Source organism: Equus asinus, chromosome 21 (assembly GCF_041296235.1).
Source record: "Equus asinus isolate D_3611 breed Donkey chromosome 21, EquAss-T2T_v2, whole genome shotgun sequence".
Lineage (NCBI taxonomy): Eukaryota > Metazoa > Chordata > Mammalia > Perissodactyla > Equidae > Equus > Equus asinus.
Window position 1 is genome coordinate 51516460 of NC_091810.1, and position 24758 is coordinate 51541217.

The 24758-nt window shown below is 50.1% G+C and overlaps 2 protein-coding genes and 1 long non-coding RNA gene across 7 annotated transcripts in view; 1 reads left to right on the forward strand and 2 right to left on the reverse strand.

Annotated features, from left to right (window-relative positions):
- The window catches only part of NBEAL2 (neurobeachin like 2), a 29698-nt gene extending 25349 nt beyond the window's left edge, over window positions 1–4349 (reverse strand). For both annotated transcript variants that reach the window (XM_014828813.3, XM_014828811.3), the window contains exon 1: window positions 4164–4349. In XM_014828813.3, the coding sequence (XP_014684299.3) occupies window positions 4164–4214 (51 nt within the window). In that variant the 5' untranslated portion in view covers window positions 4215–4349. The remainder of the gene's footprint in view (window positions 1–4163) is intronic.
- A 194-nt stretch (window positions 4350–4543) lies between these two features.
- Window positions 4544–24758, forward strand: part of CCDC12 (coiled-coil domain containing 12) — a 58510-nt gene continuing 38295 nt past the window's right edge. Inside the window, exons 1-3 of one of the 4 annotated variants that reach the window (XM_044754669.2) lie at window positions 4544–4768; window positions 5134–5276; window positions 6630–6827. In XM_044754669.2, coding sequence (XP_044610604.1) covers window positions 5154–5276; window positions 6630–6827 — 321 coding nt within the window. In that variant the 5' untranslated portion in view covers window positions 4544–4768; window positions 5134–5153. Of the gene's footprint in view, window positions 4769–5133; window positions 5277–6117; window positions 6477–6629; window positions 6828–24758 lie in introns of those variants that run through there. The other 3 variants (XR_011496458.1, XM_014828817.3, XM_070492960.1) reach the window with 3 other exon arrangements.
- Window positions 10736–23558, reverse strand: LOC123279399 (uncharacterized). The gene is made up of 3 exons (XR_006517432.2): window positions 23277–23558; window positions 17970–18056; window positions 10736–13134 (listed from the first exon to the last, which is right to left on the reverse strand). It is a non-coding gene; the product is annotated as an uncharacterized lncRNA (long non-coding RNA).

The following is a 24758-nucleotide window of genomic DNA, read 5'->3' on the forward strand; positions in this document are numbered from 1 at the left end:
TGGCAGAACCAAGGTCTCATGGGCCACTCCTCAGTTGGCTGTCCCAGGCAGGTAGAATGGAAGTATGTTGATGGGTCCCACATTGGAGCTAGGAGCAGAGTAGGGAGAGACCATCAGAGCTCCATAGGGGGTGACTCTTCCCAGTCAGAGCTGCCAGGGTGGTAGTGAGCACCCCATCTCTGGTGACAGGCAAGCAGAAATGGGACAGGGTGCAGTGGGGTCTGATCAGGATGACCTCTTTCAGGCCTGGGGGTCTCCCTATTCAGCATCAGGAAGGCAATGGCAATGTCAAGCCAGAGGTGGCTTCTGGCTATACCAGGAGAACTGGAGGTCAGACTTGGAGGACCTCAGGCTAAAGAATGAAGCAGAAAGATGGGGACTTTGCCAGTGGCAAGGACAACTGAGCATAGTTGTCTGAGTGCCCAGGTGGCTGGGCGAGTCTCTTCCACCTTACCTGGGAATGGAGTCTTGAAAGGGGTGGACCTTCTGATCTCCATAACACCCCCTAGGGCTTAACCTTCCCCTTGTCCTATCACTATGGAAACTGAGAATTTCCTTCCAGGGTCCCCATAGTAACTGACCCTGTTTCCATGGGGACCCCACACTTCCACATCAGCTCCCCCGTTGCCATAGCAACTCCAGGGATTACCAGCCCCTCCCCCAACCCTGGCTTCTGTGCTACTCTCCCCATCACCTCAGTCCTGCCCTCTTCAGTTGCCTTAGTAATGAAGGCAGGGAGGAAAAAACCCTGGTTGCCCCTCTGAGGTACGGAGGGGGGCTAAGCACCAAGGAGGCTATTCTTCCTTCCTTTTTCCCATTTCAAGAGGGTAAACTGAGGCACAGGAAGAAATATGACCCAGCTAAGGTCCCAGAGGGAGCAGGGGGACTGACCAGCTTTCCACAAGGCAATAGAGCTCATCAGTCAGGGGTGAGGGACCAGGGATGGGTGGGCAGAGCAAGGTCAATCCCAGCTTTGACCTGACCTTCCTGGAACCCTCAGTCCTCAATGGCATAACTAGAGAGTTCAGCCTGGGTTCCCTTCTTGTAACCTGAATGTTTGTCCTGTCCTGACCTTTGTGACCCTGAGTGTCCCTCAGCTCTCATGCTCTCCAGTGCTCCCTTTCCCTGGGGGCTGTGGAGCAACACCAGTGCTCAAGGCTGAGAAGGGGCCACTCATTTGCATGTTATTTTGCATAACTTTTAAACGCTGCCCAACTGCCAGCCTGCTGGGTGCTGTCGTCCCCAGTCCTCTTATCCTCTTCCTACGCCCTCCTCGGGAAAGCCCTGGTGGGTTGAGTCCTCTGGATATGCCCCTACCCAACCACCAGGCCTCCCTCTCACTCCTGACAACTTGCCCCTCGAATTTCCCACTGCCAACAGCTCCTGCTGTTCCTGTCCCCCAGCCGTCAGGGCCCAAACTCAGCCTCCTTTGGTGTGACTTCCCTGATTCGTCATGGCTGTGGGGCCTATCTCCTCCATCCAGCCATTCAGCTAATACTTAAGGAGCACCAATGTATGTGAGATGTTGGGGAAACCACAACATAGCCAGCACAATGAGGGTTAAAATGGGGACGTGCCTGAGCTGAAGTTCAGCTTGGTCTGAGGGGACAGGGAGGAAGGCCTCCTCAAATCGGGGGAGAATGCTCCACGCAGAGGAAACAGCTTGTGCAGACCCACCTGAGGCTTCCTGCCCACAGGACGAGACCTTTCCTGGGTAAAGTCACACAGGATGGAAGCTGGGCTGGAGCTCTGCCACACACTGCCCCAAACTTGTCCGACGATCTTGGTACGGCCCTGCCTTGGTTTCCCCACTAGGACTCTGAGGGGCTGAGACTGAGTGATGTCCAGGGGCACTCTGGCCTTCCTTCCTCCTTTAGTTGTCACCCACAGCCCCCTCCCCCAGGAGACTCCGTGGTCCCTAGGTGAGCAGGGCCCACAGAGGTAGGGGGTGGGCAGGTCTGTGAGGGGAAGGAAGGGCAGAAGGGGGGTTGCTCCCCAGGGCGGGCCCAGACCACAACTGGGGAAACAGGTTTTCAGCTGATGTCAGCTCTCACTGCTGAAGGGAGGGGCGCAGGTGTTGGGGGAGGCTTCTAGCTGGGTGGCTGGCCAACTCAGGGGTCTCTGAACACCCTCTGTCAGCTCAAGCCCTTACCTTATCTTACCCCCTCCCCCAAGCACACACACAATAGGTCCCTAGCAGGGCTCAAAGTAGCGCAGCCACCACTCCCTGGGAGCCCAGCACAGAGGGGTGGGGACCGTGTTCCGGGAGGGGAGCAGGACTAAGCAGGCAGGAAGGCAGTGCTAGGAGGCTGGCGGGAGCTTCCTCTCCCTAGGCGGCCAGCCCCGCCCTGCTCCCCGGTTCACACTCACATCCTGGATTTGTTTGCCTGTCCCCAGGCTGCCCCCTGCCTGTGCAGGCTTCCAAGGCTCCAACCAGCCAGCCTGTGCCCCCTACCTGCCCTGTCAGGTGAGGAGCTGGAGAGGGAGAGGGGACTCAGCACAGATCAGCACTAAACACCTGAGGGAATAGGGGGCTGACCATTGGCAGAGCTCAGCTAGAAGGGGCAGCGGGAGACAACCATGCTGGAGGTACAGTGGGAGACTGTACAAGACAACCTTCCCCCAGCAGCATGCCACCCAGCCTGAAGACCCACCATTAACATCCCTCAGACTCATCACCTGGTTCAAGCCCCCCTTCTCCTGTTCACAAGTGAAGAAACTGAGGACCAAGAACCTGCCCACAGCCACAGAGGCAATCAGAGGCATGAGGGCCAGGGGCAGGTTTCCTTCCCAATCTTTTGCTCCTTCACAAGCACCAACCCTTGGAGATGGAGACAGAGAGGCTAGGCTGAGGGGACTGGATGGGGCTAGGGAAGCAGGAGCCTTCTCTAGCCTGGACCAGCCACAGTGGCTACCCCTCTGCAGAGCCCAGGCCACCCATGAGGGCAAGGCTGTGCCAAATCCACATATAGGGAAGCAGAGGCTCAGAGGTGTAGAGAGCTTGCCCTGGGTCATATCAAAGAGGGACTGTACTCCATGTACTGCCTCTTGCCAGGGGCCTGGACCTCTCCCTTATGGCCTGGATTCCAAGTCTCTGGGGCCCTAGACCCGGCCTGAGTCCTGGGAGACAGTGTGCCAGCCTCTTCACAGCGGGCCAGCTGATCTGAGCTCGAACTTCCCCCCAGTGACGAGATTGGGGCATACAATAGTCTATTGTGCCCAGGGCACACCTGAGCCAGGAGCACGATGCCAGGCAGGTGCAGGGAGAGAGGGTGGTGCTGGGTGAAGAGGAGGGGGGTGTTACCCTGGGATCCTTCCCTGCTAAGGATGCAGAAGGAAAGTGGGGGCCTGTGTGTATGAGGCAGAGTTTAGGGGACACGGAGTTCTCGGCTCTGATGCGACACCTGCATCAGAGTCACTCCCTTCACCTTTTGAGGCCACTTGAGGTAGTCTCTGAGACAGGACGGGGAGTTCAGGAAGAAAGGGCCTCCCTCCATCCCTTCTAAACATCCCTCCTAGCTCACCCCTCTACCCCTAGCCTTCTCGTCCAAGACAAATCTTTTCTTGTGGCTGGAACCCAGGTCTACCCCCGTGGGGTAGGGGGTGAGATGGGGCCGCCTCGGATCAGGGAGGGGCTCATCACTGCCGCTTCGCTGGGGGGACGGAGATCTGAGTTTACTCAAGTTGAACCGCAGTAGGGACCCTTTCCCCTTCCTGACGGGACCCCCGCCCCGCTCAGACCCCTCGGCCATGAGTACCCAACGGGGCCGCGCTTACAAGGAGGGGCAAGCCCAAATTCAAACTAAGCCTCCCTGCCCCTCACGACCCGGCCAATCTCTCGTTTATTTTCCGGGCCTCAGTTTCCCCATCTGCAAAAGGGGGAAGTGCCCGGCGGTCGTGGTCCAGGCCCCTCTCCTAAGACACGACTGAGACTGCGAAGCCCCCACCCAAGAAGCTCTTGTGAGGTGCGCGCCCGCGAGGGTCATCCCCCAGGTATGGGTGCCAGAGGCACCGGCGGGCCGGGGGCACACACGTGTGTGCGGAGCCCGAGCAAGCCCGGCGCGCGCGCATCTAAGGGGCCGGGGTGGCGGGGGGCGCAGGTGCAGCAGGCGCAGGGAGCGCGGAGCTGGGGGCACGGCGGGCGCGAGGCGGGGCGGGCTCACCTGCGCGTAGTAGAGCAGCCACAACTCGTAGAGCCGCTCCGAGGCGGCCATGGCCCGGCCCGGCTCCGGCCCTGCTGCGCGCCACCTGCCGCCGCCGCCTCCTCCGCGCCGCCCTCCGGTTGCCCTCGGCCAGGCCCATGAGCGGAGGGCGTCACTCCGGGGCGGAGCGGCGCGGTACTACTGGGGGAAGTAGTACTGGCCCGCGCCCTGCTGAGGCACCCAAGTCTGCATGCTCCTCCTCCTCCCGGCCGTCCGCCGCCCGGCTTCCTGCACTTCGCTACCGCCACCGCCGCCCCGCCTCTCCCGGGACCGTGCAAAGGGCGGGGAGCCCGCGGGAGGAGGAGCCTGAGGTCAGGGCGCCCCGCAGCCCCGCCCTCCTCAGTCCGCGCCGCTACCAGTGCCTCGGGAGGGGCTAATCTGAGCCTCCCGGACGAAATCAGGGATTATAGATCTGGGGTTAGAGATTCCAGACTTGCCCCGGGTCTAGATCCGCCCGGGACGCAGCCCGCCTAGCTGGAATTGCCACCACTCCTACAAAGGACAGCCCCGCGGGGTCGGGGGAAGGGGCTGCGGACCTCCTGCAGATGGCCAGGGTCCTTCAACAAGTATGTAATGATTACAACGACCGTCATGACCACTTTTAGAGTTTACCACGTGCCCGGTGCTGTTCGAAGCGCTTTATGGGGAGACCATAGTGCCACTATTTTGCTCCTACTGTTTGTGGAGCAAGATTGGGGCGGCGGGATCAGAGAGCAGCAGGACAAGCCTGAAATTCCTCCGGGGCAGCAGTGCCCTCCATCCTTCAGGCAGATGCCTGGGAGATTTAGGCAATCCTTGAGGGTCCCTTCCTCCAGGAAGCCTTACTAGAGGCTCCGTCCACTCCAGGGCCCCGCACTTGCTTCACATCTTTTGTTTTCTTTAACCTTAAGAGATTAAAGGCAAGAAGGTGCCTCATGCCTCTGTTTTACAGATGGGGAAACTGAGGCCCAGATGGGCCAAATGAGGGCCACCTGGGCAGCCAGGGACAGCTTGGACAGGGACGGAAGCCTGACTGACTCTGCTGGGCCACTGCTCCCATCACCCCTTAGCCCATCCCCTCAGCCGGCCTGGGAGGTGAGGGACCCCCCACCTGTTGTTGGGCAGGGGTCAGACCCTTTGTTGGGACTGGGGGGAACTTGTGGGGCCCAGAGAGGTACCATCGGTGGGAGGAATTGACCAGTCTGGAGCCTCCTAGACTTTGGGTGGCCAAGAGAAGAAAGACTCTGTTCCATTCCCTTTCTGTTCTGTCCTCCCGGCTTTTTGGGCAGCCCCTCTATTCTGGCCTTTTCTCCTGCCCCATCTATCCCACCTCTGAGCTGACATTTCCTGAACACCTACTAGCTGCGTACAAAGTACTACCTGCGTACTACGCCCAGGCAGGGCACCCCGCCTGACGCAGGGAGAGGATACCAAAAGGCCAGGTCAATGAGGTCAAGAGGGTCATTTTAGGGGGAGGCTGGATGGGGGTGTGTGGCACAGGGGCCTCTGAAGGAAGTTGGAAAGGGAGGAGCAGGTGTCCACTTGCTGCCAGCCTGGGAAAGGAGGCCACAAGCAGGGAAGGGCTTTGCTGAGAGACAAGTCATGGTGTGGGTGGGGGGGGAAGAGGGAGGCGTGATCTCCCCTCCCCAGGTGGGAGGCGGTGTGGCTTTGGGGACCCAGACATGCTGTCAGAAGATAGTGACCTCAGCCAAAGTGGTCTCCCAGTTGTCAGGGCATGTAAAGAAGACTGGCAGCTCCTGCTGGAGAGAAGTGCACCTCAATGGCCACCTGCTGCAGTCGAGGCCAAACCAACTCTCTGAGCTTAGTTCTCAAGAACTAAGCTCACTAAGCTCAGAGTTCCTTGGGGCCTACTGGGCCCTGGTTGGGGTTTGCTCTTCTCCGGGTTAGGTAGTCTGACCCTGGATACTCTGCTGCTCTAGGGGGGTTAGAGATGGGAGTGGATCATCCACGAGCCTGGAGAGAAACGGCCATCCAGCTAAGCCCTGCAAGGCGCAGGCTTTGTCTGCTAAGAGTGGACACAGAAGGATCTAGGGGCCCATGGACAAGTGCATCCAGGGAGCAATTGATACCTGGAAAGGAAGGGAGAGGCAGACCTCTTATTAAGTTGGGGTCGCAGGGGAGACTCAGGCTTCCTGAAGGCATTCGAGCCTTGAAGGATCAGGACAAGTAGACAAGGATGGATCAGCGCATTCCAAGCGGCCGGCATGGAGCGAGCTGTGGTTGGTGCTTAGGCAAAACCAGAGCGATCGACGCACTCTATCCTCCTTCACTCAGGTCTGATTCCTCTTGCTGCTTTCACACTGATTGGCGTTGGACGAATCGAGCCTTAGAGCCCCATTCTTTGCCGGCCCTACACGGCCTGGGCGAGTTGCGGAGGAGGGGGTGGGCGGGCCCTCCTGTAGCAACTCAGCATTGATTGGCTTTTAGGACTTCCTGCTCTCCCATCCTCGTCCCTGGATTGGCCATGAAAGGGTCATCTACTCCTCGGGCCTGCGCGATGCGGGACGAGAGACGAGGAGGGCGGGCAAGATGGCGGCTACTCCTGCCGGTGTGGGCCGGCTAGAGGAAGAGGCGTTGCGGCGAAAGGAACGGCTGAAGGCTCTGCGGGAGAAAACCGGGCGCAAGGTGAGAAATATGGAGTGGGGGCCGTGGCTGAGGTAGCCAGCGTTCGGATCCCAAACAGGGACGACGGATGGTAGGGGACTACTAGGATAAAGCCAGCTGCGGAAGATGCGCATGCGCGCGTGGGGGGAGCATGGGCGGGACTGAGCGCTAGGCTTGGTGGACTGGCGCCGGGCTCCTCCAGTGTCGGTCCCGTAGCCGCGCCTGCGCGGGGCCTGGGAGGGCAGTGGTCGGCTGCCTGCAGGCCGTTTGGCTCGTGTTCCGTGTTTCCTCTGTAGGTCTCCAGGGCCGCTTCCAGTTTTATTTATTTATTTTGTTTTGTTTTGTTTTTTGGGGTTTTTTTTTTGAGGAAGATTAGCCCTGAGCTAACACCTGCTGCCAATCCTCCTCTTTTTGCTGAGGAAGGCTGGCCCTGAGCTAGCATCCTTGCCCACCTTCCTCCACTTTATATGTGGGACGCCTACCACAGCATGGCTTGCCAAGGGGTGCCATGTCCGCAGCTGGGATCCGAACCAGGGAACCCCGGGCCGCAGAGAAGCGGAACGTGCGAACTTAACCGCCGTGCCACCAGGCCCGCCCCGCTTCCAGTTTTAGATGCTCGTTGGTTTAAGTGTGATTTGTTCGCCTCTGAGCGCGCTGAACATTCCGCTTCTGCATGACCGAGCTGGCCTTCCACCCCTGGTGAAATTGCCTGAGTGTGGCAGACCCTCCCCTGTCTGTCTGCGCGCCTTGGGCAAGGCAGCAGAGGACTGTGCCCTGGGCACCCAGCTGGAGGTTCAGTACAAAAATCCAAAAGGAAAGATACATTTCTAGATCAGGGTGGCTTCAGAGAAAGAGGAGGGCGCTTCGTTCTGTCCCAGGCTGCTGCTCTGGGGATGGACCTCCTATTCCTGTCAGTTGCTAAACTTCGAAGCATTTTTCCCTGCTGTTGTTTGACACCAAAATGGTCTGATTCCATTTCTACTGTGTCCATCTTTCCAAAGTAATCGAGAGGAAGGAGAACTGAGGTTCATTACCTATGTGCAAACCCTGGCCCTGTCACTTGGGGCTGTGGGACTTGGGACAGATTGCTTCATCTCTCTGAGCCCCGGGTTCTTCATGTCTGCAGAGGATAACAACCCTTGCTCGTTCATTCTCACTGGGTTCTGTTGAGAGCAAAGAGGATAATCTGTATGAAAGGGCCCTAAAGACTACAGAGGGGTTGTTGGTTCTGCTGTTGTTGGATGGGCGAAGACTCTGTTCTCAACTCTACAAAATACAAAGGATATTAAATATCTAGACCTGTGACGGATGAGAGGAAACAGGGACTCAGTTTCGAACTTTAAAAAATCAGGCTGATCAGTCTGGCCCCTGTTTCTTTTTTTGGGTGGCTGTCTAGTGTCCTGTGGGAAAGAGAAAGGGGAAGTAATAGAGAGTGAAAGCTGGCCAGATTGGCTTCTGCTTTTGCTGGCAGCTTGTCAGCCTGTCAGACAGTTATCCCTGCAAACTGGCCTAAGGAAGCTCAAGTCTCAGCCTCTCAAACAGCGGCTGGTCGACCTGTGCTGTTGGTCTAGATTTAGAGCTCAGCTTAGGGTTTACATTATTGGTACTGGGTTTGAGGTTGGAATGGAGACATACAAAGATCACATCCTCAGGGCCCATTTCTATGGGAAGGATGCCCGAGACCAACAGGAGAACTGGCCTTTAAAGAGGGATTCTCTCAATGGGCTGAAAATATGGTCTGATTGTTATTTTTTCTTTACTTTTTTTTAATTGTAGAATACACGTAACAAAATTTACTATTTTAAGTGTACAGTTCAGTGACATTAAGTACATTCACAATGTTTTGTAACTATACCACTATCTCTTTCCAGAACTTTTTTGTCATCCTCAATGGAAACTCTGTACCCATTAAACAATAATTGCCCATTCCCCTCTCATGCCAGCCCCTGGCACTTTGTGAATTTGACTATTTTAAGTTTCTCATGTAAGTAGAATCATACAGTATTTGTCCTTCTATGACTGGCTTATTTCACTCAGCATAACGTCTTCAAGGTTCATCTGTGAAGTAGCATGTGTCACAATTTCATTCTTTTTAAAGTCTGAATAATATTTTTTTTTTAAGATGTTATTTTTTTTTCCCTTCTTCTCCCCAAAGCCCCCCGGTACATAGTTGTATATTCTTCGTTGTGGGGCCTTCTAGTTGTGGCATGTGGGACGCTGCCTCAGCATGGTTTGATGAGCAGTGCCATGTCCGCACCCAGGATTCGAACCAATGAAACATTGGGCTGCTTGCAGCGGAGCCCACGAACTTAACCACTCGGCCACGGGCCTAGCCCCTGAATAATATTTCATTGTATGTATACTACCTTTTGTTGATTCACTCATCTTGGGTTGTTTCTAGCCTTTGGCTCTTGTGAGTAACAAATATACAAATATCTGTTTGAGTCCCTGTTTTCAATTCGTTGGGGTATATACCACCCAGAAGTGGAATTTTTTAATCATATAGTAATTCTATGTTTAACTTTTTAAGGAACTGCCATACTGTTTTCCATAGCAGCCCCATCATTTGGCATTCCTAGCAGCAGTGCACAGGGATTCCAATTTCTTCATATCCTTGTCACTGCTTGTCATTTTCTGTTCTGTTGATTATAGCCGTCCTAATGGGTGTGAAATGATATCAAATTGTGGTTTTGATTTGCATTTCCCTAATGATTAGTGATGTTGAGGATCTTCTCATGTGCCTTATGGCAATTTGTGTATTTTCTTTGGAGAAATGCCTGCTCAGGTCCTTTACCCATTTTTTAATTGGATTTTTTGTTGTTGAGTTGTAGGAGTTCTTAACATATTGTGGATATTAATCCCTTGTCAGATATGTGGTTTGCAGATATTTTCTCCCATTCCCAAGATTGTCCTTTCACTTTCCTGATAATGTCCTTTGCACAAAGTTTTTAATTTTGATGAAGTCCAATTTATCTGTCTTTTCTTTTGTTGATCCTGCTTTTGAGTGAACCATTGTCAAATCCAAGATCATGAAGCTTTTCTCCTATGTCTTCTCCTAAGAGTTTTATAGTTTTTTTTTTTTAAGGTTTTATTTTTCCTTTTTCTCTCAAAGCCCCCTGGTACATAGTTGTATATTTTTAGTTGTGGTTCCTTCTAGTTGTGACATGTGGGATGCCGCCTCAGCATGGCCTAATGAGTAGTGCCATGTCCGCACCCAGGATTCGAACCAGTGAAACCCTGGACCACAGCAGTGGAGCATGTGAACTTAACCACTCAGCCTCGGGGCCGGCCCCAAAGTTTTATAGTTTTAGCTCTTACATTTAGGTCTTTGATTCATTCTGAGCTGATTTTTGTATATGGTATAATGTAAGGGTCTAATACGTTCTTTTGCATGTAAATGTCCAGCTTTCCCAGTATCATTTGTTGAAAAGACTGTCCTTTCCCTATTGAATAGTCTTGGCACCCTTGTTGAAAAATCGTGTGACCATAGGTTTATTTCTCGGCTCTCTTCTATTCCATTGGTCTTATATGTCTGTCCTTAGGCCAGTACCACATCATTTTGATTACTGTAGCTTTGTAGTAAGTTTTGAAATCAGGAAGTATGAATCCTTCAACTTACTTCTCTTTCAAGATCATTTTGGCTGTTCGAAATCCCTTGAGAATCCATATGAATTTTAGGATTTTTCTATTTGTGCAAAAAATATGATTGAGATTTTGATAGAGGTTGCGTTGAATCTGTAGATCATTTTGAATATTGACATCCTAATAAATGAAGTTTTCCTGTCTATGAGTGTGAGATGTATTACCATTTATTTAAGTCATTAATTTCTTTCAGCGACGTTCTCTTGTATAAGCTGTTAGTCTCCTTGGTTAAAATTGTACAAGTCTTTAGCCTCCTTTGTTAAATTTATTTGTATTTTGTTCTTTTTGGTGCTGCTGTAAATGAGATTATTTTCTTAATTTCCTTTTCAGATTGTTCACTGCTAGTGTATAGAAATGTAAATGATTTTTGTCTGTTGATTTTGTATCCTGGAACTTTGCCAAATTTGTTTCTTCTAACAGTTTTTTTGTGGACTCTTTAGGATTTTCTGCATATAAGATCATGCCGTCTTGGACAGAGATAATTTTACTTCTTCTATTCCATTTTGGATGCTTTTTCTTTCTTTTTCTTGCCTAATTGCTCTGGCTAGAACTTTCAGTACCACGTTGAATGAAGTGAAAGCAGGCATCCTCGTTTTGTTCCTGATCTTAGGGGAAAGGCTTTCAGTCTTTCACCATTGAGTGTGATGTTCTCTGTGGGTTTATCAAATATGGCCTTTACCATGTTAAAGAAGTTTCCTTTTAGTCTTAGCTTGTTAACTGTTTTTATCATGAAAAGGACTTGAATTTTGTCAAATGCTTTTTCTTCAATTGAGATGATCATGTGTTTTTTCTTCTTTTTCCTTCATTCTATTATTTTATTACATTGATTGATCTTTTTTTAAAGATTGGCACCTGAGCTAACAAGTGTTGCCAATCTTCTTTTTTTTTGAATTGCTTTTTCTCCCCCCCCCCCCCCCCCCCCCCCCCCGTTACATAGTTGTATATTTTAGTTGTGGGTCCTTCTAGTTGTGGCATGTGGGACACCACCTCAGCATGGCCTGATGAGCTGTGCCATGTCTGTGCCCAGGATCTGAACCGGTGAAACCTTGGGCTGCTGAAGTGGAGCACACGAACTTAACGACTCGGCCATGGGGCCAGCCCCCTCATTGATTGATTTTTGTATGTTAAACCATCTTTGTATCCCAGGAACAAATTCCACTTGGTCATGGTGGAATAATGGAATAAAGGAATGATCCTTTTAATATGTGACTGAATTCAGTTGGCTAGTATTTTGTTGAGGATTTTTGTATCAGTATTCATGAGGGATATGGGTCTGTAGTTTTCTTTTCTTGTAGTGTCTTTGGCTTTGTCAACTTAAAAAGTAAATTGGCCAATTGTTTTACCTGCAAAATGAGTTTATTTGGGAATAGCCAAAGGAAATGCAGGCTGTGGTGGACCATAGTTAAAGCCAGTGAAACAAAGGAAGGGGCTTGCTTTTATAGTGGAAAAGGGGGAGTTGGGAGAGGCTACAGTAAGCAAAATGTCCATAGGAGGAAACTGGGAAACCAAAGTACAGAGGCTTCTCGTTGGCTGGGTTGCTACAGTCTCTCATTGGCTGGGCTATTGCTGGGCAAGGACAGAAATCTTCCTTTCTCCCGCTGGGTAGTAAAGAAGTAAACACCTTCCAGTTGGAGATGCAAGCCTGTGCCTCTTCCTGTTGGGAGTAATTGACCATGTGTGATAGAGTGTGAGGGCTTCCCATACAGGCTTTCTGGACTAAAATTTAGTCAAGGTTTCCTTTATAAATTTTTACAGCTTTGGAATCAGGGTAATGCTGATCTCATAAAATGTGTTAGGAAGTATTCCCTCCTCTTCAATTTTTTTGGAAGAGTTTGAGAAGGACTGATGTTAATTCTTCTTTAAATGTTTGGTAGAATTCCTCAGTGAGGCCATCTGGCCTTGGGCTTTTCTTTGTCAGGAGGTATTTGATTACTTATGCAGTCTCCTTATTAGTTATAGGTCTGTTCAGATTTTTTATTTCTTTATGAGTCAGTTTAGGTACATTGTGTGTTTCTAGGAATTTGTCCATTTCATCGACATTACCCAATTTGTTGCCATACTGATTGCTATTTTAATTGAGTTTAATCTTGACAGTTCTGGCTTCAGAAAGCTCTTGGCTGTGAACTCATTTATGAAAAATGTGCATTCGGAAATCACGTGGCTTCTATCTTGGAATTGAGAGCTCACTGGCCTTTGGAGTTTCCTTGCATCCTTTTTAAGAAACAAGAGTTATTGTGAAGTCACATTCTTGACTCCACTGGAAGCTTTTTCCTTTGCTGGCGTGCCTTTACTATCCAGGAGCTCCTGATTTTTCCACTCTGTCTTGTCCTTTTCCAGCATAGAAAGGGGAAGTTGGAATTTTCTGTTGACTCTTCAGTTTCCAAGCTATGGTGTGAATGGAAGAACAGTGGCAGGTGATGAAGTGTTGTTTGGGTTGGTTCAAAATGGGCTTTTGGATCTGGTAATTCATTCCTTCCGCAGATGTGTTACTGAGTACCTACTGTGCGCCATTCAGGCACTGAAGGTACAGCAGTGAGTGAACAAAGCAGACAGAAGTGTCTACCACAAGCAGCTTTCATTTAGCTGGAGAGATAGTTTAATTTTCTTTATTAAAGACAACAGTATTTTCAGATTTCACATGGCTAATGATACCAACTGCCTGACTTGTCTGGTCTTGATGACAACCCTGAAAAGAAGGAAGGAGGAGAGTTAATTTATAGGTGGAAGCACTGAGGCCAATAAATGTGACGTGGTTTGCCCAAGGCCCCCTAACTAGGAGGTATCGCAGGTGAGGGTTAGGGTTAGGAGGGACCGTGAGAACAGGTGGTGACTCTTTACGCACTGACTTGTCCTGTTTGCCCAGATGCAGAGTAGGGGTGGGTTGAGAAACTTTGCTATATACATTCTGATAGCTTTTAGGTTTTGTGAATTACCTGGTCAGAAAAACAACAGTGGAAAAGAGTATAGCCCCAAGTCCAAGCTGCCCATAGGTACATGCCTTAATCCTCTCTGGATCCTCATTCTGGCCTTCCTTCCCGCTGACAAGGATGAGTGTAGCCTTATTTGCCATAGTTCGTTTTATGTGTGTGTAAGTGTGTGTGTTTATTTTTATTATGGTAACTTGCCATTTAACCATTTTTCAGTGGCATTAAGTGTATTCACAATGTTGTGCAGCCATCACTACTATTTACAGAAATTTTTCATCACCCCAAACAGAAAGTCATATCCACTGAGCAATTACTCCCCATTCTTCTCTTACCCCAGCCCCTTGTAACTTGTAATCTACTTTCTGTCTCAAAGAATTTGCCTATTCTAAATATCTCATATAAGTGGGATCTTAGGATATTTGTCCTTTTGTATTTGGTTTATTTCACTTAGCATAAGCATAAATTTTCAAGGTTCTTCCATATTCTAGCATGGAATAATTTCATTCCTTTTTTAAGGCTGAATAATATTCCGTTGAATGTATATACCACATTTTGTTTATCCATTCATTTGTTGATGGACACCTTTTGGCTATTGTGACTAATACTGCTATTGGTGTACTTATTAGTGTATAAATATCTGCTTGAGTCCCTGTTTTCAGTTCTTTTGGGTATATACCTAAGGAGTGGAATTAATGGGTCATATAGTAATTCTGTGTTTAACTTTTTAAGGAAGTGCCAAAGTATGCCACAGCAGCTGTACCATTTTATATTCCTACCAGCAGTGCCTGAGGGTTCCAATTCCTCTGCATCCTTACCAACACTTGTTATTTTCCTTTTTTGAAAAAAAATTATAGCTAACCTAGTAGGTGTGAAGTGGTATCTCACTGTGATTTTGGTTTGCATTTCCCTAATGATTAGTGCACTTGAGCATCTTTTCATATGCTAATTTTCCACGTGTATGAGTTCTTTGGAGAAATATCTATTCATGTCCTTTGCCCATTTTTTCATCAGGTTATCTGTCTTTCTGTTGTTGAGGTTTTTATATATTCTGGATATTAAACTGTTATCAGATACGACATTTGCAAATATTTTCTCTCATTCTCTGGGTTGTCCTTTCACTGTCTTGGTGGTGTCCTTTGATGCACAAAAGTTTTTAAATTTTGATGAAGTGAAAATTCTCTATTATCTGTTTTTTCTTTTGTTGCTTGTGCTTTTAATGTCATATTTAATCTCCACAGTTCTTGAGTGACATTTCTATTAGGGTAAATGCCTGGAAGGAAGACAGTCAAGGGTCTAAAGTTTGAGTTAATTTTCCAGCCCACAGTCATTTCTTGTGGGATCTGTGAGTGGTGAGGCTGGGGAGGAAGTATGGCCTGCCTGCAATAGGAAGCAAGGAGTCTCTTCCCTCAGTGGGGAAGTGGCTCCACACTTTTAGTTCAGTCCTCTGATGTGAGGATGAGTTCCTGTAGGACGGACTCCAGTGTCGAGTGCGTTCTCAGTCGACCCCTGCTGATGGAGAGTGCCTGCTTTGCCCCATGGGGATGGCTCCTTGCTGGTCCCCTAGCAGTCAGTGGCAGGTCCTTCCTTGATCCTTACTGTGTGCATGGTTCCGCTGGAGACAGCAGGATTTCGGCATGGGGTTGATTTCCCTCTTGGTGTTATCTTCTCCCCACTATCCCCCACCAGAACATCAGCTCATAATTTGGTGATATTATGGAGGCATTAGTCCTGAGATTGTGACAGATGAAGGCAAAATTAGAGTCACAAGGTTTCCATAGATTATTCAGCAGTAAAGCTCTGTCGTAGTCGTGCAGCTTGGCATTCTTATAAAGCACTTTGTTGTTAACCCACCTGACGTGACTGATTTGTGAGGGGGCAAAACAAGAGGTGCTGGGGTGCCCAAGGTCATGGAGCATAAGTGACTTTCCCGGGTTCCAGCCCATGCAAGACCCCCTGTGGGCAGGGGATTCTATACAGAGTGCAGCACTGCCCAGAGCAGCATCCTGGAGGTCAGCCAGCCTAGGTTGACAGGTGGAAGGACTACATACAATAGTAGTCTCTACTGCTGGGGTTCATTTCCTGGGAAAGCCAAGTGGAGTCTGGAGACACTTCATGGGAAGGCAGAGTGGAACTTGAGCTGAGCTGTGGAGGATGGGACTGGGAAGGGGAGTATTGAGGGAGCTGGAAAGGAGTTTTCTAAGGGAGCAGTTCGGAGGTAGGAACATTCAGGGACACAGGGGACAGTGGGGGATGCTCCATAGGGTTTGTCAGCAAGCAGTTGGCGGTAACTGGGGCAGAGGTGAGGTTTGAAAGTGCTGCTGGTTGCTTCAGTAGCCAAGTTCTGCAGGAACCAGGGCTTCCAGCTGGGAGGGCAGCCAGCCCAGGCACACTTTTCTGTATTGTATTTGAACCTCGTTTCTTGATGCTCATCCAGAAGTTTGAAGCTGGGTGAGTAGGTGAACAGTTCAAGGCTGTGTAGATGAAGCTCTGTGGCATCTCCCTTTGTGCTGTCCAGCAGGGCAGTGTGAGGTCACTTTGTCCTCCTCTGACCTCTTCCCTCGGTGGCCACATGTGGCTCCTAAAGGTAATTAACTTGGCCTAAACACTTGCCCTTGGCTCTTGGCTTTCCAGAGCATTTGGTCTGGACTAGGCTGTCTCTTTCTGCCCTGAGGCAGAGGGAGATTGGCTGCCCCGCTGGCCAACCCCTCAGGGCCAAGGTCTGGCTGTCAGCTTGCAGGTTCAGCAGCAGTTCCTGTTTTTCACCTAGCCCTAGAGACTAGAGAAGCACTGCTCTTGCGACAATGGCAGTGTTCTATATATACTCTGTGCTGTTCAGTACCATAGCCACGAGCCACATGTGGCTCTTGAGCCCTTGAAATGTGGTTAACATGACATTTTAATTTTATTTCATGTTAATTAATTTATATTTAAACAGCCCCTGTGACTTAATGTTTGCCTTATTGGACAGTGCATCTCTGGAGGACTTGCTCCCTCTATTCCAACTTACAAGGATCACGTCTCTACCTAAACTCCCTTTTATTGAGAGCTACAAGGGAGAGAGTAGGTAGAAACCCAGATCACCATCAGATGAGCTTTGGGGAGCCTAGAGTTGGGGCAGGGGGCTTTGAAGCTGTTAGTCTTCATGGCTAGTGTCTCCAGCAGATGCTTATTCCTGGCCTTCTGTGTGTGCACCCAGTGGAGTTAAATGCTGACAATTCAGAGTGGTATAGTTGTGATCTACGCACTCAAGAAATTTGCAGTGTGGAGGGTGGGAGCAGTGCCAAGGGAAAGGGGAGCACTTGATACTTTCTGACTTCGGTGCACCAGGGATAGTCCCTGGCCAATATGGGGTGAGAGTGGAGGAAGGAACTGGAGGGAGGGGCTAGCAAGTGTTAGGGGGCAAAGGGAGGGCAGTGAAGAAGAGCTCAGTGTGCTGGGTGAGAAGTCAGACTTGTCCATGGCCTCCTCAAGCCTCAGGAAGTTGTCTGTGACCTCGACCTCGTGTGGCCACATCCCTGTGCCTAACAGCCTGGTCACAAAGTGAGCTGAGGAGGTCCTGTGTTGACAACCTTTTGCAGGTTGGCAGTCATAACATTTACATGGCAATTTGTGATGGGAATCACACTACTTGTTCAATCTCTGAAGCAGTCCTTTGGGGTAGGTGTTGGTTTATCCGTATTTAATAGACTAGGAAACCTGGGGCTGAAGGGACCACTTACAGGGATGCTTTGGGATGTTGCCAGCCCTACGTGGTCCCTTAAGCCCTGGCCTATATCCTTCTCTACTCCCCATCCCCAGGTACTGGGGAGCAAGCAGCCCCCAGAAAGGGATCTCCTTCCCATCACACACACAAATTGCCATTAGGATGCCTGTTGGGAGCCGTGAGGCAGAGTGGAGAGCATGGGCTTTGGAGACAAGCACATCTGGTTTAAATCTCAGCTCCATTCATCATATCTGTAGGACCTCGAGCAGATCTTTAAAGCTCTGAGCCTCCCTGTGTATCCTGGTCTGTAAAATCAAGACAGCTTCTGACCTCATCAGTGGCTGGGAGAACAGAAAAGATGTCTGTGAAATGTCGATCTTGAGGTCTTGCACGCAGGCCTTTTATAAACGGGGATGTCTGTTCTTTCTCACCTGCCCTCTCGGAAGTGGGGAAGTCCAGGTGGTCCTCCAGCCCTCTCTGCTGGGTGATCATGGGTGGAGCTGGCCCTCTTTTCATTGGAAGCAAAGAGGGCATCCTCCTGGTCCCCAGCTTTACTCAGCCTAGCCCTAATTCTTTGAAGGTAGAATTCATTTTTAGTGCAAAGTGTTAGATTAATGAGAAAGTGAGTTTGCAGAGCCACAGCCAAGATGGGGTCTGTAATCTCCATTCTTCCTGAGGACTGACCTTCTCTTTCTCAGCCCTGCTCAGACCTGGAGATCTCGGAGCCAGTGAGAGGGGAACCTGTGGGTGGAGGTTTGGGGCTTCCAGCACAGACACCTGTTGATGAGCCAGTGTTGAAATTTTGGATTGAGTCATCCCTCTGAGGGCCTTGACTCATTCATGTGTGAAATAAAGACATTGGATCAGGCAGAGGATCTCAGACCTACCTACCTGTGCTTGAGAATCACCTGGGGAGACAATTTGCAGTCTCTTCTCTGGTCCCGCTCTAGACCTCCTGTCAGGATCTTGATGTAGAGCCTAGAAATGCATGCATTTTTAAAGCCCCCCAGATGATTCATCTTCCTGGAAATCTCTGATTACTCCCTCAACATTCTCACATTGGAAGTAGAACACCTCCTTTCCCTGGAGCATTAGCGGCCCATCCTCACTGCAGGAACTGTGCAGCCAGCCACCACACGTGTATTTATTGAGCACCAGCTGTGTGCCAGGCCCTGGAGATGCAGCTGTGAAGGAGACTGCCTCCCTGCCTCAAGGGACTTCCATGGGAAGGGTAGGTAGACACTATACATGTAAACAGGGAAGATAAAGTCGGGAACTTGTTGCGGGGGTGGGGGGGGGCTGTTGGGGGAGGGACTGTGCCCCTGCTCTGGGATGGGAAGACCTCTGGCAGTGGGAGCTTTGAGGGGAAAGGTGTGAGGGGGATGGAGGTGGGGGAAGTGGGATGCCAAGGTCTAGGGAAGAGCATTCTAAGCTAAGCAGAGAACTAGCTTGGCTTGTTTGCGGGGCAGGAGTAGAGTAAAGGTGAGGTGGGGTTGAGAGTAGAGAAGGCCTGGGAGGCTAGGGCCACAGAGGCTGGACCTCACTCTAAGGGAGATGGGAGCCATTGGAGACCTGAGCATGGGTGCCCTGCCCTGCCTGTGTGGAGGTAGGAGGCTGGTGCATCAGCCCAGGTGTGAGGCAGTGGCACTCAAAGAGGGTTACAGGACATCCTGACAGATGGGCTGTGGGAATGAGTGATTGTGCCTGTTCCTGAAATGAGAAGAGCAGGGGAGAGTGGTTTTGAAGGGAAAATCAGGAGTCTGGGTTGGGCCACAGTAAGCCTGAGATGACTGATAGACATCTAAGATGAGGCCACTCCAGGTACAGAGCTTCCACAGCAGACAGAGGACAGGGAGTAGGGGGGATGGGGGGGGACACAGAGGGATGGACGGGGAAGGACACGGACACTCTGTGCTTTGAGGCTCAGCCTGCGGGCATTTAGGAATTTAGGAGGAATCGGCAGAGGAAACTGGGGGTGGGGGGTCGGGAGGAGGCGAGGCAGTGGGGCTGAGAGAAGCCTGGTGAGGACTGGAATGGGTTTGGGCAGGACACGGTGGTAGGCAAGCTTAGTCCAGCTCTTTCAGGAAAGTGTGTGGGAGGTGAAGGTGCCAGTGGGGTTCAGGCCAGCCAGATTGGGATACAGCTTGGTGGCGACAGCCTCACTGTGAATTGGGCCTCTTTTCCACTGCTTTAAGGCCTCACCGGACCCTAGCTGTGAGACCCACTGCTCCCCTGAGGAGAGGTAGCACCAAGTTGAGGTAGTGCTCTTGTGGCTTTGCTCGGTGGCAGGTCCTAAGGGTGGCTCCCACATGAGCTGAATGCTGCCGTAGTCATGGTTCTCTGCGCTGGGGGTTCCCTGGACAGGTTGCTTTTGCCACCTTGTTATGCCACTCTGCTAACTCTGGGACAGATAGTTAGATAAGTCTCTTCATGTCCCTGAGCTTATGCGTCTTCAGCTGGAAGATGGGCTGCAGTAACCCCTGCCTCCCAGGGTAAAGATGAAGTGAGACGGTGTGTGCAGAGAGAGTTGAGAAATAGGAAGTGTGATGTGCGCATTTATTTTTTCTGCTATACTCTTGTCTTACCCCTAGTGAGGTGCCCTGGATTTTACAGATGTGACAGCTGGGACCCAAAGAAGGCAAGGGACTGTGCAAAGTCACACAGGGCCTACCCCCTGGTCCTCTGACCCTGATCTCCCCGCTGGAGATGGGTCCTGGGGAGCCCACCACCTCATGGCCGAGTTCCGTGGTGCTCTCCCTGTGGGCTGGAATTGGTGCTGGCTCCCCCTTGGAGCTGTGCAGGGAAGGGCTCTGCAGGGGGCTGCAGGGAAGAGAATGAGACTTTCTCTCAGCTTGGTCTGACATCCTGGGAAGAAGCTACTGGCATGGGCAAGGGGTGACCCTCTTTCGAAGTTTCCCTTGGAGAGTGGGGCTTCTTGAGGAAGATGCTTGGCCGTTCTGGATCCTTCACTGTTTAGCTCACCTGTAGTGGCTGAGGTAGCCTCATGTAGCGGAAGGAGTTCTGGACAGGGAGCCACAGACAAGGTCCCTCTTTCTTGCTCCACCACTGACACAGTTGTTTGGGCCTCACTTTCCCCTTTGGGTGACTTCTATAGCATCACAAGATATAACTGGGTGTTCTCAAGGCCTCACTGATGGGGGACAGGAAATCGGAAAGCAAAAGAATCTTGAAATTCAGGTTGGTTTTTTATCTTTCTGTTAGCTTTTGCAACAGAAGAATCTGTGTGACCTTGATGGTGGATCCTTCAGTTGTTTTCACCTGTCTCCTAGAGCCAGGAGGCCATGAGTGGGTGGGTGTGCTTCCCTCTTGGAGGCCAAGTAGCTGCCTTCTGGGTGTGCTTGGGGGCCCCGAGATATTACTCTCTTTGGAGGACTTATTTCTTTAAGTCCTCTGGACAGAATTAGTCCTCTCTTTAGATTTTAATGATTTATTTTTGGTTTCTAAATGGGCTTAAGTTTTTTGTTTTTAGAAACTCCTTAGAAGTATTAAAAAATCTTTTTAGGGGCTGGCCTGGTGGCGCAGCGGTTAAGTGTGCACGTTCCGCTTTGGCGGCCCGGGATTCACTGGTTTGGATCCCAGGTGCAGACGTGGCACTGCTTGGCAAGCCATGCTGTGATAGGCATCCCACATATAAAGCAGAGGAAGAGGGTCACGGATGTTAGCTCAGGGCCAGTCTTCCTCAGCAAAAAGAGGAGGATTGGCAGCAGATGTTAGCTTAGGGCTAATCTTCCTCAAAAAAAAACCCAAAAATCTTAAAAAACCTTTTAATTGAAGTATGTTATACATAGAGAAAAGTACACAAATCAGCTCAGTAATTTTGTATTAAGTGAACACATCCATGTGATCAGTCACTCAGATCAAGAAGCATGGTAGCATCCCAGAATCACCATTCTCCTCCCTGCTCAGGTGCACCCCAGGGGTAGCCACTCTGGACTGCTAACACCATAGGTTGGCTTTTCTTACAAGGTTCTTTTGAACCTTATATAAATGGAATCATACAGTACATACTCTTGTATCTGGCTTATTATATTTCTCATTATGTTTGTGAGTGGTTGGCTGTGGCATTAATTCATTCTTGTTGCTGTACAGTATTCCATTGTTTGAATATACCACATTTTATCCGTTCCACTCTCGATTTTCAGGCTGGAGCTATTATGGATTGTGTTGCTATTCCCAATCCTGTGCATGTCTTGGTGAACATATGTACATATATCTGCTGGGCATATGCCTAGAGGTAGAATTGCTACGTCATGGGGTACACGTAGGGTTGTACTGCCAGTTTTCCAAAATGACTGTACCATTTTACACTCACACCAGCAGCGTATGAGAGTTCTCCTCCATCATTTGGGATGGTTAGTCTTTTTCATGTTAGCCATGTTGGTGGAGGTGTAGTGGTATACTTTTGTGGTTTAAATCTGCATTTTCTTCCTAACTAAGGAAGCTGAGTATCTTTTTGTATGTTTATGTGAAGTACCTATTCTGGTCTTTTGACCCTCCCCGTTTTTATTAGGTTGCCTGACACTTTTTCCTGTTGATTTCTAGGAGTTCTTTATTCGGATCCTGGATGAATCCTTTGTTCTGTATATGTTTTATGACTGTCTTTTTCTCCCCCTCTGGGCCTTGACTTTTCATGCTTTTACTGCACTCTTTGATGAACAGAAGTTCTTAATTTTAATGTAGTCCACTTTTATCATTTTTTCCCTAATACCTTATGTGGCCTGTTTACGGAAATAGTTGCATACTCCTAGGTCAGGATGGTATGCTCTTTTTTTTTTTTGAGGAAGATTAGCCCTGAGCTAACTACTGCCAGTCCTCCTCTTTTTTGCTGAGGAAGCCTGGCCCTGAGCTAACATCGTGCCCATCTTCCTCTACTTTATACATGGGATGCCTACCACAGCAAGGCTTTTGCCATGTCCGCACCCGGGATCCGAACCAGTGAACCCCGAGCTGCTGAGAAGCGGAACATGCGAACTTAACCACTGCACCACCAGGCCGACCCCAGGATGGTATGCTCTTATGTTATATTCTAGAGGTTTTATTGTTTTACCTTTTACCTTTAGATCTCCAATCCATCTGGAATTTATTTGTTTTTGTATGGTATGAGGTAGGGATTAAGATCTACCCACCCCACCCCCCACCCCCGCCCCAGTAAGGATAGCAATGACTCAGCACTATTTATTATTTGGCATTTGGTTTTTAGAAAGAAGATGATTTTCTTGTGGATGGTTGGTATGCAGTGTCCTTGATGATGCTGACCTCCCACAACATCTTGGTGATAATTATAGTTATAATAGTAGTAGTAGTAGCTAATTTTTTTGAATGTTACTAAGTCCCAGTTCATGCCAGCTCCTTGTAGGCAGGAACATCTCTTAAACTTATTTTAACAAAGCATTGAGACATTTCCTGGGTTCCCTGTGGCAGTGGCTCTGCACTGGCTGTCCCATGACTCTGAACCCCTTATACCAGAGGAGGGCTTACCGGTGACTTGCAGGGAGGACAGGGACCCACCAAGCCAGGCCCCCCAAAGCTGCCTGGACCTGCCATCCAGGCTCTTTCCATGCTCTGGACCAATTGACCAGGGTGTTTTGACTAGAAATATGAGTTGCCTCACAGACTTGCTTCTAGGTTGTTTGTTTCAGATTTGGGCTGTATATTTTAAATTGACCCCTGCAGACATTTAGACCTGGATATGGTTGATCTGTAGTACTAAGAATTGTAATACAGGATTGAAGTGCATTTTGTGTTCTTGTTTCAGGGGAGGATATGTCCTATGCTTCATCTTGGGATACTGAGAAGCACCTCCCCTGCAACCCAAACCCACATACTTCCCCACAGCCCACCCCCCGCACATACCTCCAACACACACAGAACGCCCCACCCATTCCCCTACGTACAGTGCATACCATGCATCTCATACCTCCTCACACTTCCCCAGCGCCTTCTTACACATTTCCCCCACATACCCCAAACAGCACCCCCAGACCACACACACTCCCTATTCACCCTAGCCTCCAGTACCCACAATCCACACCTACACACATCCCACACCTCCCAAAAATGCACACTCACATACCCCCAACCTCCTCACAAGCACCACCCCCATACTCACAACCGCCCCATACCCTCAACACCCCCCGCCACACACACACAGAGCAACCTGGAGGGACTCAGACTCACCATTTCTAAGCTGTTGCAGAGATCTGGGAGATGCCACGGCAAAGCTTGATGTGGCTGCTCATGTCTGGCCCTGCTTCCTTCAGGGCCCGTCCCTTATTCCCTGGTGCCCTGGCTTCTCCCTGGTTTGTTTTGGAGGGAAGCAACAGTTTGTGCCCTTGAAAGAATTCCAAGAGGAAAAACAGTTGCTGTGGTAACGACGCCCTGTGGGGAGCAAAATCCACACTCCAAGACTGTTTTGATTCAAGGCTGTAAAGAGCTGCTCTGTCTAGAGAAAATGTGAGTGGCTGGAGCAGAAAACGTTTGTCCTTTCAAGGACAGCGCTCCCCCTGCCCCCATTGTGACCAGGGCAGGGTACTACTAGATGTTTTGCATTGTAGTTTGATGCCTGGGAGAGGAAGTCATCAGGTGAGAGCAGAACTTTCCTGCCCTGGGTCCAGGAGTCCATAATCAGGCAGGGTCGGTCTACTTAGGGAGTGGGAGTGAGTGCTAGCCTCTTTGGGGTGAGAAATAAGTTACCCTTCCTTTCTTGTGTACCCGGCTGTCATTACTCTTATTGTGGAGTGCCTGCTGTGTGCCAGGCCCTGTGAAGGGCTTGGGGACTGAGGTCAATGAGGCTGGTCCTTGCCTCAAGCAAGGGCAGGTTGGGGCCCTGTGGGGATTTTGACACGTGTGCCACCAGTTATAATAGAGTGTACTGCTGTACGCTGTGGAGGGGTGTCCAAGAGCTGTGAGTGTCCTGGAGGGAGGGCTTGCCGCAAGGGAGTAGGAGGTGACACTTCACGCAGTAGGCTGCATAGAGGAGGGAGCTTCTGAGCCCACTTACCCTGCTTTATCTCACTGGTTGGCTTATGGGTTGTGTCCCCATCTGGGCTCTGTGCCCCAGGCTGCAAAACTTGCAAGGTAGAGATCACCTGACAGAGGCGCTGAGAAAACCTTGAGGAGAGATTGACTAGAGAGGGCCTGGAGGGGTGATAGGTGTTTGGAGGCATGGAAGAGGAGGGGCAGGAGCAGAACAGGCAGGTATGGAGGTGGTGTGCATTTGGGAAGACCATCTGTGAAAGCTCCCTCAGTCGCCCCGCGTACTGTGGCTGGCTTTTCTGACTTACACTCATGTTCTCCGCATGCGTGTAGGCTCTCAGGAGTCTAAAGAGCTCAAGGGCAAGGGCTGGGTCTTCCTCTGGATGGCAGTGGTGGCTGCTCTGGGAGAACCGAGGGAAGGGAAGAGGCATGCTTCGGGGATCTGTTATGTGACTCTTTTTGGCAGTGGAGTGGGGAGAATGGGCATCACCTGGAGGGAGGAATTTCACAGGCCGCGTGCTGAAGGTGCTGACGAGAGCGTTGGGCTCTGCTGTCATCATCACCATGGTTGTTACCTATTGATCAGGAACTTACTCAGTGCCAGCCACAGCGCACAGAGCTTATCACATCACATCTGCTCCCTCGTTTAACACCCCTCTGCAGTTGAGGGACGTGCAGCTCTGA